We start from the raw sequence: 12713 nt of genomic DNA, 5'->3' as shown, positions 1-12713 counted from the left end.
TCTATTAACCTCCGATGTCTCGGATCGTCAATCAATACAATAGCATTAAGATTCGATACTCTAAGTGAATATTAAACCTAAATCTATGTCTAGAATTTAGAGTTCAATAGATATTATCATACTTCTTAGATTCAAAAGGTATATGTCTATAACAATTCAAATCAAAGATTAAAACAATAGAAACAAAGATAACATCAATATTGAGAGACAACTAAAACCATATATAAAACCATGATCAATAGAAATACATACTAATAGAGTAATTTACACCTAATCCCAACAAAAGTGTCTTTAACTACTCATTACTATGATAGTTTACACAAATGAGAAGAAAAGAGATGAAATAACAACACCGGTTGATTTCTCGAACAGTTGGTGTGCATCCAACTCGTTTCCTCCGTCGTTCTATGCTCAATCTCTGTCTTTCTCCTCTGTTTTTAACTCTCTGTTCTCTCGTGTGTGTGAGAGTGTAAGAATGAATGAATTAATTTTCCCTTAAGCTCATGGCCTCTTATTTATAGCAATTCCTTCACCGCCCATTTAGTTTTCTTCACCCTTTGGGTTTCCTTAATCCCAATATCTTAAGAGACATAATCATGAAGCTTTTTCAAATTAGCCTTATCTTATCACTTTTTGTAAGATACTTTTTGACCAAAGAATTTATATCATAAATGATCACTTGTATTAACGTGATGGACCAACTCTCTTTAATTTGGATAAAATTGTGATAAGTCTTGCCAACTTGAGCTATTAGTATCACCCTTCATTCTAAAATTCATTAGATCCACAATTACCTACAAAAAGTATTGGAATTAAGTAAAAATAGCATAAGTGACTAATTTTCTACTTAAAACTAATATTTACAATTAGTTGAGTTTTTTATATGAAATTACTTTTAAACTAAGTCAATAAGTGACTAAAATATATATGTAAAATTATCAATTTTTGGCACTTATCATCTTTGACAATTTATTTCTCAAGCTCACATGCTCTATTCAGAGATTATTTGAAGACATTTATGGACCAATGAAAAGGAGACAACAAGTTTGAAATGATACTTCTCAAAGGACTTCATAAAATATATTTCACTATGATCTTGATCTACAATGGAAAGCTACTTGTACTTTTTCAAATACACATGAATAGTAAAAGGATAAGAAGACCAGCTATCATCATATGATCATCATGAATATCTTGAGGCCCACGAAATCAAAACAAGCAATGCACATCTCTCTATTTGATCTAGGCCAAGAATCAGAAAATACTCTGGGAGAACGATCTAAGAACGTTCCAGAATCAACCAGACTTTCTGCTCTTGATCGAAAGATTCTCTCCAGCTGTATCCAGCTGTTGTAATTGATCTTCCAAGGCTTCAACAGTGCTTGTTCTTGGAGAACAAGTTCATACAGCTCAAAGATGTTCAACCTCACGCTCCTCATGACATTATCATTCTAAGAATGTTCTCAAGAAGCATCTTCTCTCTCATCAAATATTATTTGAATAATATTTGATCTGATCTTTTAAAGGACTAACGGCTAGTCTTTGGCAACACTTCAACCTGCTTGGAGAGCATGGAACAAAGGACAAGCAACATCTATAAATAGCACACTTGGGTGCTTTGAAGATTCAAGAGTTTCAACTACAAATTTCAACATCTACACTTGTCTTTTTCGACCAAGTCATTAAACTATTTCACTCTCACTCCAGCTCTCTAACATCACATACTTTGATCAATATATCATTGAGTGAACTGAGTGTATTCTTCTATTAGCTTCTCAACTTGATGTTCTCTTCATTTGAAAGCTTGTGATCCGAACAATTCATTGTAAAAGATTGGCTCAAGTCAATACGTAACTATTGATTGAGTGACACCTTAGTTTGTAGGACTGAGGTAGATATTAAGCTTGTAGGGCTTAAGGTTATTGATCTTGGTTTAGATTAAGGAGATTTGTAATTTGAGATTACTAGTATCTCAAGATTATAGTGGACACTCACGGAGCGTGAGAGACTGGACGTAACTCATACTATTAGGGGGTGAACCAGTATAATTGTTGTGTGTTGATTCTCTCTTCCCTTATATATCTTTTATTTTCTGCAAACACTAAGCACACAATTCACTTTGAATTTGTTTTACTGCTAACCAGATCGTTCTGAGATCATTCTAACGCTTTCTGTTGAGTTATATTTTTAAAAGGTAAATTTTAATAGGTTCACGATTCAATCCCCCCTTTCTTGTGAAAAAACTTTGCTACTTCAATTATGCTATGTGACTCAAAGAATTCCAATAATAAACATATACGTTCATAAAATTAAGAAACCACAGACATAGTAAGTATATATAGATACTAGCTAGCATGGAGATTATATCATATATATATTGAGACTTTTGCAAGAAGAGTCATACATGTTTGGGTATTCAACTATTTATATTGTAGGTTTTATTTGGTGTGTTTTCAAGTTTAAAACTTATTCTATTTTTAATATCCATGCATATCCATTTTTCTTACTTTGTTAAGGTTCAAATTGTTCAAAGATAACAATGGAACAAATCTTGGGGATGTGAATTGTGATGATTTAGCAACACGTTAGTTTATACGTAAGTAATTTAACCAAGGTTGTCAGAACCGGACCGGTCATCGAACCGGTGAGCTTAGCGGTTCAAGGTTCAATTGGTCGGACCGGAGTTCAATCGGGTCGGACCATTTTTAATTAAATATATATATTTTAATTAATATATAAATAATTTTGTCAAAAAAATATTAATATAGTGTAAAAAAAAACATGTTGAAGATTTTTTTTTTTAAGAGTTTTGGGCTTCTCTTTTTTTTTTTTTGGATCAAAAGGTGGAAGCAAAGAGCTAACCACACAAAATATTATAAAATAAAAGAAGCAAGTACAAATGGAGGGGACCAAACCAAAACTCTATTAAGAAGAGCATAGTCTAAAACTAGGCATTCCTAGTTTGTTACTAGACATACAATCAGTGATGAACAAAGGTGCAATGTTCCAAGAGATGAAGGATGATAAAGTCAAACCATGATTAGCAATGAGGTCCGCAGCTTTGTTGCCTTCCCTATAAATGTGAGTAACAAAAAAATTCATATGATTGGTCATAAACAAAACATTCTGCCATCTGTTTCTTAGAGGCCAAGCAACCGATTTGGTTGGATTGTTGAAAGCTGCAACTACAAGAGAGGAATCTGTCTCCAACCAAATATTTAACCAATTCTTTTCAAAGGCAATTTCAATTGCCCTCATTGCTCCACAAAATTCTGCAAAGTATGAAGATGCAACTCCTAAAGGTTCAGTAAAAGCATAAACAAAATCAGCATTATGATATAACTAGCAGTCTTGCTAAAAAAGCCCAATCCATGATAAACCTTAATTATAGTATTTAAAACTCTCAAATCTTGATGAGGCATAACCAGCAGCCTCCACAAAATTCTTCTTGTCTCATTGTCTGATTTCACTCTTCTTCTTCTCCCACCTTTTTAACTCTTCTTTTTTTTTACAAATTTCTATTGTTAAAGGAACAATAGATCCTTGTTATTTGATCAATCTCCTCTTAGCACTCATATTCCACTCCCACAACATCATTACACAACCTATTTTCAATTTCAACAAAATTGGAATTTTTATTTTATATATGTTGTTGTTGGCTTCCTATGTTGGTATTGAAAATAAATGAAGAAGCTAAAACTTTAAGTATTTATTAAAATAAGTTGCAAAAGAAAAAATCAAGAAAAGTTTTGCTGTGATTATGACTTTAAAAAATGGTCACTAGAGGAGGAAGAGGAAGGGGTCAGTTTTTGTTTCTTTTCCTTGAAATAGAGTTAGCGTGTTTATTCCTTTTCTTTGATTTTTTTCATTAAAAATTTTTAAAAAAAAATACTGAAACGTTATAAAAAAAACTAAAATGAAAAAAAAAAACCGCTAAACCGCCCAGACCGACCGGTCCGGTTCACCGGTTTTTTCCGGTTCGGCACCGGTTCATACGTTTTTTTTCCGGTTTGTTTCCTCAGCGGTTTTAAGTGTTAACCGGACCGGATTTAGGTCCGGTTCCCGGTTCGACCGGCCGGTCCGGTCCGGTTTTGACAACCTTGAATTTAACTATACTTAAACTAAGGGTTTTGTATATGTAATGTTAAAAAAAAAAACACATATTTTTGATTTAGCCACACGTCAATTTGTATATTGATGGCAAGAAACTCATTCGTGTAATTTTTGCAGGGATATCATACCTTTGACTGTCAGTGTCACTACTGTCGTGAGTTACTACTTTGTGTTCATATATCTTCCCTTAAGCATAATGCATTATTATTTTGAACCCTATATAAATTTTTTAAAAACAATGGCTCTTAACTTTGTTTCTTTTTCTACTAAACATACTGATTATTCTTTGGCATTTCAAGTTGATAAGAATGTGAATGGAAATCTCAAATCGATTGTATTAAGTATTTTAGAAGATATCACGACAATAATTAAAAATATAGACATGTACAGATCACACTTCTATACAATTTTTTCATACTATATATTGTTCACACTTACTTTGAGTGTTTGAGTAAAAAAGTTAATTAATCTCGCATAAGAACTTATAGAAACTGCGGTAAACTTGCATAAGTTAGTGATGATAAGTTTCGACCAATATTGTAAGATAGCTATATGATGATGGACTTCAACTCTGACAGCTTCAGAGTACTACTAGGATTCATTAAGCAGGTCTAAAACATGACTGTGCTTGTGCATCTTAGATATCATTATTAGAGAAATTTTTTTAGAGGTAATATGTAGAAAATATAATGTATTATTTCTCTTCATTTTTTTATATTAATTATGTTTGACTCTTAATGTGTTGAAAATATAATTTACTTAAAATTTTAATTTGCAATATAATATTCTTATACGTTATGATCTCATTCTATTTCTATTGTTTCTTTTGAAGGTATTGACTATGTATCTATTGTCAATATGAAACACAGTCGTTAAGAGCTTTAATATGTAGTACGTACTAACTTTATGGTTATTTTGTAATAGATAATTTTTAAGAGATTCATATTAAACATAATGTGATTTTTCTTAATGTGAGCCACATTTTTTAGATTTAATTTTTCCATTTATTTTACTTTAGTAGTTTTTTTCCTTTTTGTAATTAGCCTTCCTTTTGTTGAATATGAATTATAATTATTATTATTAAACCTAATTAAATTCAAATATATGAAATCAACATCCAAACTTATATATTGGCGACAAAAATATTCAAGTTTATATTATAACAAAAATAAACTAAATATTCAAGCAAATATTATTTTCCACCAAGTGAATATGTGAGAAGAGACTTAAAAAAAAGAGAGAGAAGTAAGTAGAAAAGCTATATGCAGTAACTTAAATTGCATGGACGAGAGTAAGCGTTTATGCTATTTTATACGTAATTTTCAAAAAATGAGATTATGTGATAAAAAAAAAGCATGTATGTATGCATTCCTTCAACTTTTATTGAAAAAATAAAATAAAGGATACATCAAAAATAAAATGCAGAGTGATATGTGACTATACAATTGCAACTCATATAAAGAAAGCTAAAATCTCATACGACTACACCATTAAAATAAAATATGATGCATCCCTTCAAACTTATAAGATATTATCAAAGATCTATTACATTAAAGTAATATAAACAAAACTAAGATATAAATAAATAAAAAAATCTAATATTTTTTAAAAATTTATACATATACTAATATTAAATATAATCATATTTTAAATTATTATATATTTAACTATGTATAGTTATACTTAATTATTATCACAACTATTATTTTTCATTTATAAAAATATTTTAATTACATATTTTAATCAAACACGCATGGGTTTACCGCTAGAATACTATAACATAGTGGTTTAAATCTAGTGAGTAGTGACATTGTTATTGATGTGTTTCAATAACATATCAAATGGTTTTTAATTTTTCTAATTTTTTTATTGATGATCTATATGATATAAATTTTCAATCGAACAATTTTTTTTTATAAAATTTGTATTCGTTATATCACTTGATCACGGTGGACCACTTGTGAAAGTGGTCTTCCATCATTTATGAAAGTGGTCATCGTAATATTAGTTTATTAATTATAGTCTATTAATTATAGTACTTTGTTATGATGCTCCTTTTGACTGTTAATTTGAATTTTAATTATAAAGTCCATCAAAGGATTGGGTTTACTGCTGCAACATATCCCACAGAGGAGATTTGGTAGACAGTGTATTGATGGCATGCATACTCCCAAGGCTAAGAGATAAAGTTTTCTGCTCTGCGATGAGCCATCAATCATGCCTACATCTCCTAAAAGACAATGCAAATGTGAAATCTGTAGTCTTTGAAAACATAAGACCGCACCGCTGGTGGGTTGTCTGTCTGGTGCTGTCAATCCATATAGTATAGGCTTAGGAAAAGGATTCTCTCTATTTTGAAAAATTCTAGTAATATACTAGATCACTGCTACTACAACTTAAAAAATGTTGCACCAGTACTAGTTAAAAAATATTTAAAATTTTAATGATTAGATATATTGTTGTTTGGAAATATAAGTCGGTGATTATTTTTATCTTTAGGATTGAAATAATTACTCAATTGATAGCAGTTTGATTAAAATAACGAAACATAATAATGTGACTCGTATGAAACCGACATCAATCATATTATAGCTATAAAAATTAAGAAAAGTCATTATTTTTTACTTCTAAAAAATATTATCGACAGTAATTGAAATTTCAGATAATGTCAGACACACTTGTATTACATATGCATTTACTCCATCCGTCCTAATATATAAGAGCTACTTTGACTAAATATATTATTCATGCATCTTATTTTGACCGTATTTTTCTAATAACATATAAATTTAAACATTAACATATGATATCTTGTTTGATTTGTTTTGATGAGTATTTTCACAAATACACAACTAAAATATTAGACTATCCACAATGGAGCACTCCAACTTTGAGTACTTAAATGGGTCCCACATTGACACATCACTAATTTATTATTTTTTAATAATAGTACCTAATAGGTACTCAACCCCTCCAATGGAGCACTTCTTAAAAAGTTCTAAAATAGGTTTCATCAATAATTTCACATCATTACAATAACTTATTATTTAATTATATATTTTATAATATAAATTGATTGAATGATAAAATTACAAAATTAGTATGTACTATTTTTTTTTATCATTCGAAAAATAATTAAAATTCAAAATTTAATTTAAAATAATATTACCAAATTTTAAGAATTAGATAATTAAAAAATAATTTAAAATAACATTACATAATTTTAAAAACAATTAATTTTGTTGATCATCATGCCCAAAACGTTGCCAAATATGCTCGACAAGATCATGTTGAAGTTGAAGATGAGTTCGCCTATCTTGAATTTGTGCTATTCTTGACAAGTGTAGCCCATTATGGATAAATACCATCGGCTAAATAATACCCCATATTATATTAGGTTCTATTTACCGAATATTGCACCAACGTCTATATGGTTGGCATTAAATTTTTTTACAGGCATGCCAATTCAAAAATTATGCTTTTGTGATGTACAAAAATAAAATTGTGTTTTTGTACCATTAATTCAAATTGAATATAGAAAATAAAGTGGGCTCATGAAAATAATATTTTAATGAAAAATAAGGTGGGTCCAAGAGGAGAGAGAGGATTCTTATTTTAGAAGTAGTACCTAATAGGTACTCAAATGGGTGGTACTCCAATGGTAGTACCTAATAAGTACCATAAGTACCTAATAGGTACTACACCATTGGAGATAGTCTTAGTGATCAAAGTTGTGCATTGACATACGTGTTGTGGTCAACTAGATCTTATATTTTGAGACGGAAAAAGTAATTTAAAAGATGTATAGGCTATCATCATCAGTTTGTGTAGGTAACAACAAGCATCACATGGGCCTCGCTGTGCTTTCTTTGCTCTACTCTTTAAACATTCAATTTTAAAAAATAATTTAGGTAAAATGACAATGTAGATCCTTTATCTTATTTTTTTTGTAATGCTTTTATCTTTTATCTTTAACATAAAGGACATTCAAAGTAATTTTGTCAATAATTTTTAAAAAGTAAAATATTTTAATTTCTAATATGTTGACTTCACATATTTTTATAAAAATTTCACAAAAACTTATCATTATTCAAAGTGCTTAAAAAGTACCCAAAAGGCGCTAGTTACCATTTTCCTAATATTTCAAATGAGAAAACCAAAAGAGAAAGAAGCAGCAAACACTGTTGCCCCTGCACAGCAGCAGTGCACGACTTCTTGCCCCTGTTTTCAGCTTTTTTCTTTATTGAAACTCTTCACTCAATCTCAAATTAAGCCAAAGTTTCTCCAAATTCACACTCAATCAGAAAGCACAAGTCATTTCAAAACGATTAATCCAATGGTCACTCACTAGTCACTAACCCCAATGAACAAAACCCCAACAATTACTCTATTAATAAAAACGCAATAACTGAAGAACAAAATAGAACAAACAAAGATCAGTAGCAAATCATAACCACACAACCATTTTCTAGCCATTAACAACCACTTTCTAGTTCATCTTCTCTCATCAATTTTTTCTGTTTCAGCACAAAACAAGGAAGAGACGGTGGTGGCCAAAGAAGCTATGTCATCAGCTGATTCAACTTTTGCTCAAGTGCATTCAAGTTGGTCAATTTACTCTACTACTCTTACTCATTCCATCACATGTATATATATGCATACAATTTCTTTTACAAGTGTTTATTTAATTTTTCCATAAATTACAAAGAAACTTACAAGTATTCTCTAGTGGAGAGATTTGGTTTAGAAAAAGGCAGAGTAATAATAGCCATAAATACAGGAAATTAAAGCACTTTGAACAAAATCAACTTGATGATACTATAATTTTAAGTCGCCTGTATTTTCTAATATATGGATATTTAAAAAAGTATTTTTATATTTTTCTGGAATAATGAACACACAAATTAAATTACTTGTTTTTAATTCAACTCAATCTTACCCTTTCTCATCTTCTTACTTGTTTTTAGCTTTTGTTGGATCAATCGAAGAAGTTGAGGGATCACTAGGTCAATATTTTAGATGTTCCGAAAACATTAAAGAAATTGATGAAAAAGGTAACAACTTGCATCATTATATCAGTGTACAAGGATGCTTGTCATACATTTTTTATTTTATTTCTAGACTAGACATGGCTTATCTTACTTTGCTAAGAATATTTTCAGATTTAATGGGAATGGTATCTTCAAAAATCCGTTCTTTTGTCCGTAAAGGCCTTTTGTCTAATGAACAAGGGATGGTTGCTGCCAGACATTTTGATGCTAAACATTTTGGGATTGAAGTTGATATGTGGTTAATCTTTGAGAATGCCGAAAAAGTTGATTATATTAAAAGTCTCTGCAGGTCTGTTCTTCACTTCTTCTAACTTTTATTTAATTAAAAGAAAGGACATAGCTTTGATTTGTTTGTTGCTAAGTTGTGTTTCATAATTAAGTTAGTTAAATGCCCCAACACTATTTCAGCTTCAACCTTAATCTTTGCTTTACCGATTTTAAACAAAAACACCAAGTGTTTGATTGAATAGCACACTATCTTTGAATAGCACACTAAGTATTTGATTTAATGTCCTAATTACTTCCGCCCCAAAAATTTCATCTTTTGTAGAGAGGTAGAAACACTTTGTTAGTAAATTGCCATCATCTTATAAGAGGTACAATTTGTTATTCCACCTCTTGACATCTTCAAATAAATTAGGAGGAAACTTGATCAACCTATAATTCCCTATAATTTCAACATTTTGGACTCTTAAACCCTTTCCTCGTCCTCCTTCTACTAGGAATATTGCTTTTTGTTGTTTCTAATTTTCTGTTTTGTATATTGAGGCCACTGATAGAATTTTTTGTGTTGTGCTAGGGTCAAGGAAGGTGCCCACCAGTTGATGCCCACGAGAGAGTGTCAAGGGCGTTCTTCAAGATCAATTTAACCATGTAATGGTTGAATGGCGGTGACTGTTTATAATATGAATTTAGAATTAATGTTTATCTAATTGTGAGTTTATCTAATCCACGTGTCGACACATGAACCACTCTGTTTTTCACTTAGGAGCATGTAATGCCTTTACAGTTTACAATTAATGTTGGTTTAAATTTATGGTTGTTAGATATTGAAATATTTTTGTATGGGTATGGTACAGTTTTGTACTAATTACCCACCTTTAAATTTGTCTGTTTGTCTATCAACATAAACAATTTTTTAAGATGTAGCTAAATTATTCATTCCAAAATCCACTTTTAACAAGGTCCATTTCAATAACCATTTTTAAAATTAATTCTAAATCAACATCCATTTAAATCCATTTTAAACCAACTCAAGTGAAATCCAACTACTAATACATTAATCCATTGAAATTCTGATACTATTTATAGATATGATGTCAAAACTATACATTAACTAGGGGTAAACTCGTGCGTTGCACGGGTTCGATTAAAATACATTATTAAAATATTTTTATAAATTAAAAATAATAATTGTGATAAGTATAATCACACATTTGATTAAAATATATTGTTAAATAGTTTTTACGATATGGTTATATTTAATATTATATATGTGTAAAAACAAAAAAAGTTGTTCAGAATTAAAATATTTTTTATTGAAATGATGTATTATATTTTATTTTAATTGTGTCATCGTATAAAATCTTAGTTTTCATTATATGAGTTGCAATTTTAGTCACAAATCACTTTGCTTTTTTATTTTTAATGTATCACTTATTTATTTATTTTCAATAAGAGTTTGAGGTCATACATACTTATACTTGGTGAAAATATTGCTTATGAGTAATGTTGAACTAAGAAGTATGGTGGTTTTGACATTTTTTATCACGTGATCTCGTATTCTGAAAATTACCTATCAAATAACAATGTTACTGCTTACTCCTTTCTATACAATTTAAGATGCCAAATAACTTATCAACTTACCTCTCTCTCGTTCTCTTGAAGTTTCTTATCAATTATTCACTTGGTGAAATTTTATCCCAATTATATTAGTCTCGATTTTTTTTTGTCTATTGTTTGGTTTTTTTTTCTATGGGGTTTTTCTCCGCTCATTTTGTTTTCAATTTTTTTTATTTAATAATTTTTATTCGAATTTTCTATTTAATTTAGTAATGCTTATTAGAATGCAGTACTCTTTTTTTATAGATGATTTGTTTTTTTCTTTCATTTCATGAGTTTGATTAAAACACACATTTAAAATACTTTTTATCAATAAAAACAATAATTATGATAAGTATAATCATATATAATTAAATGATTGTTAATATTTTAAATATAGTAACATGGTTATATTTAATATAAATCTATATTTAAAATTAGAAGGTTATTTTAAAAAAAAAGATTTTGTTTAATATTAACCTACATAGTAGATTTGTGTATATTAAGGACAATTAATATAATTTTTAGTGAATATATGTTAATATTCATAAGTTTGAAGAGGTGCATTATATTTTATTCTAATAGTGTAATAGTATAAGAACTTAATTTTCTTTTTATGCATCGGGGTAGTATAGTCGCAACTTACTTTGCTTTTTTACTTTTTTTTCTTCTTACCGTTGTTTTTTTACTTTTGTATGTTAGAGGTAGTCATGCTTGCCTTGTGCTGATATATTGACTTTGTTGAGCTGAGTTTTATTGATTATTATTCATTATATATATATATATATATATATATATATATATATATATATATATATATATATATATATACATCTATTCTGTTTACTACAAAAGGAATCACATATTGAGTTTTTGTTAATTAGTTTTGCTTGATGTGTGTGAAAATTGGCAATATATTTGTTTGAGTTTGCTTTCTTCCAGCTTTTATCGAAAAAATAAAAAGGTGCGTAATTTTATAATACTCTTTTGAATCTTTCTTTTCATTTCTCTTATTTACTATATCACATAAATAATTTGAAACAATGATGCAAATACTCCGTATGGATCATGTGAAAGTTGTTTTCTCTTGATATGCCGGGTCTACAGCTATTTGATTGTAGCAAGAGTAGTCGTCTAAGAAGCAATAAAAGGCTTGACCAGTCAGCCTCTCTAACATTTGATCCATATAAGGTAAAGGAAAGTGATCCTTCCTTGTTGCTTGATTCAACCTCCTGTAGTCTATTCACATGCGCCACCCAGTAACTGTAATTTACAAACTTTTTAATAATTTATTATCGTTATAAGAAACTTGATTTTCTCATACATTTATTTTTCTTATTGTAACTAATTTACAAATGAAGGTGAATTTGTGGTTTTATTTTCACGATTACTTAAAAAGACAAATTTAATTGAATATAATAATTGCTTTATCGCAAAGAATAAGTAATATCAAAATTAAAATGATGTTTTTTTTGTTACAATTAAAATGATGGTTTTGTTGTTTGAATAATTTTAGTGATATTTTCCTTGAAAAAATAAGCAATATTGTTGTAGGGTAGTAAGTAAAAATATGGTATTATGAATAATAACATATATAGTGGAAATGCACTCAAAGATATATACTTACATAAATTGTCACTTTTCATAGACTTCTTGAGCATCAAAGATGCAACAAAGACAAAAATAGAAGTCTCTCTTTTATTCTCTTATCCTAATTCACATAAAAAA

The 12713-nt window shown here is 29.1% G+C and overlaps 1 protein-coding gene across 2 annotated transcripts; it reads left to right on the top strand.

Annotated features, from left to right (window-relative positions):
• Positions 1 to 8256: 8256 nt before the first annotated feature.
• LOC123892805 lies at positions 8257 to 10333 on the top strand. 2 transcript variants are annotated; one of them, XM_045942674.1, is made up of 4 exons: positions 8257 to 8717; positions 9081 to 9167; positions 9276 to 9453; positions 9964 to 10333. In XM_045942674.1, exons 1-4 carry the CDS (start codon positions 8678 to 8680, stop codon positions 10031 to 10033), a joined length of 375 nt encoding a protein of 124 aa, XP_045798630.1. In that variant the 5' UTR covers positions 8257 to 8677; the 3' UTR covers positions 10034 to 10333. The 2 variants fall into 2 exon arrangements, with proteins under 2 accessions (XP_045798630.1, XP_045798629.1); XM_045942673.1 differs by having other exon boundaries at positions 8257 to 8759.
• Positions 10334 to 12713: the final 2380 nt, after the last annotated feature.

The sequence above is a fragment of the Trifolium pratense genome, linkage group LG6, assembly GCF_020283565.1.
Source record: "Trifolium pratense cultivar HEN17-A07 linkage group LG6, ARS_RC_1.1, whole genome shotgun sequence".
Classification (NCBI taxonomy): Eukaryota; Viridiplantae; Streptophyta; class Magnoliopsida; order Fabales; family Fabaceae; genus Trifolium; species Trifolium pratense.
The sequence above is the reverse complement of the archived record's forward strand: the minus strand, read 5'-3'. Positions and strand labels throughout refer to the sequence as shown.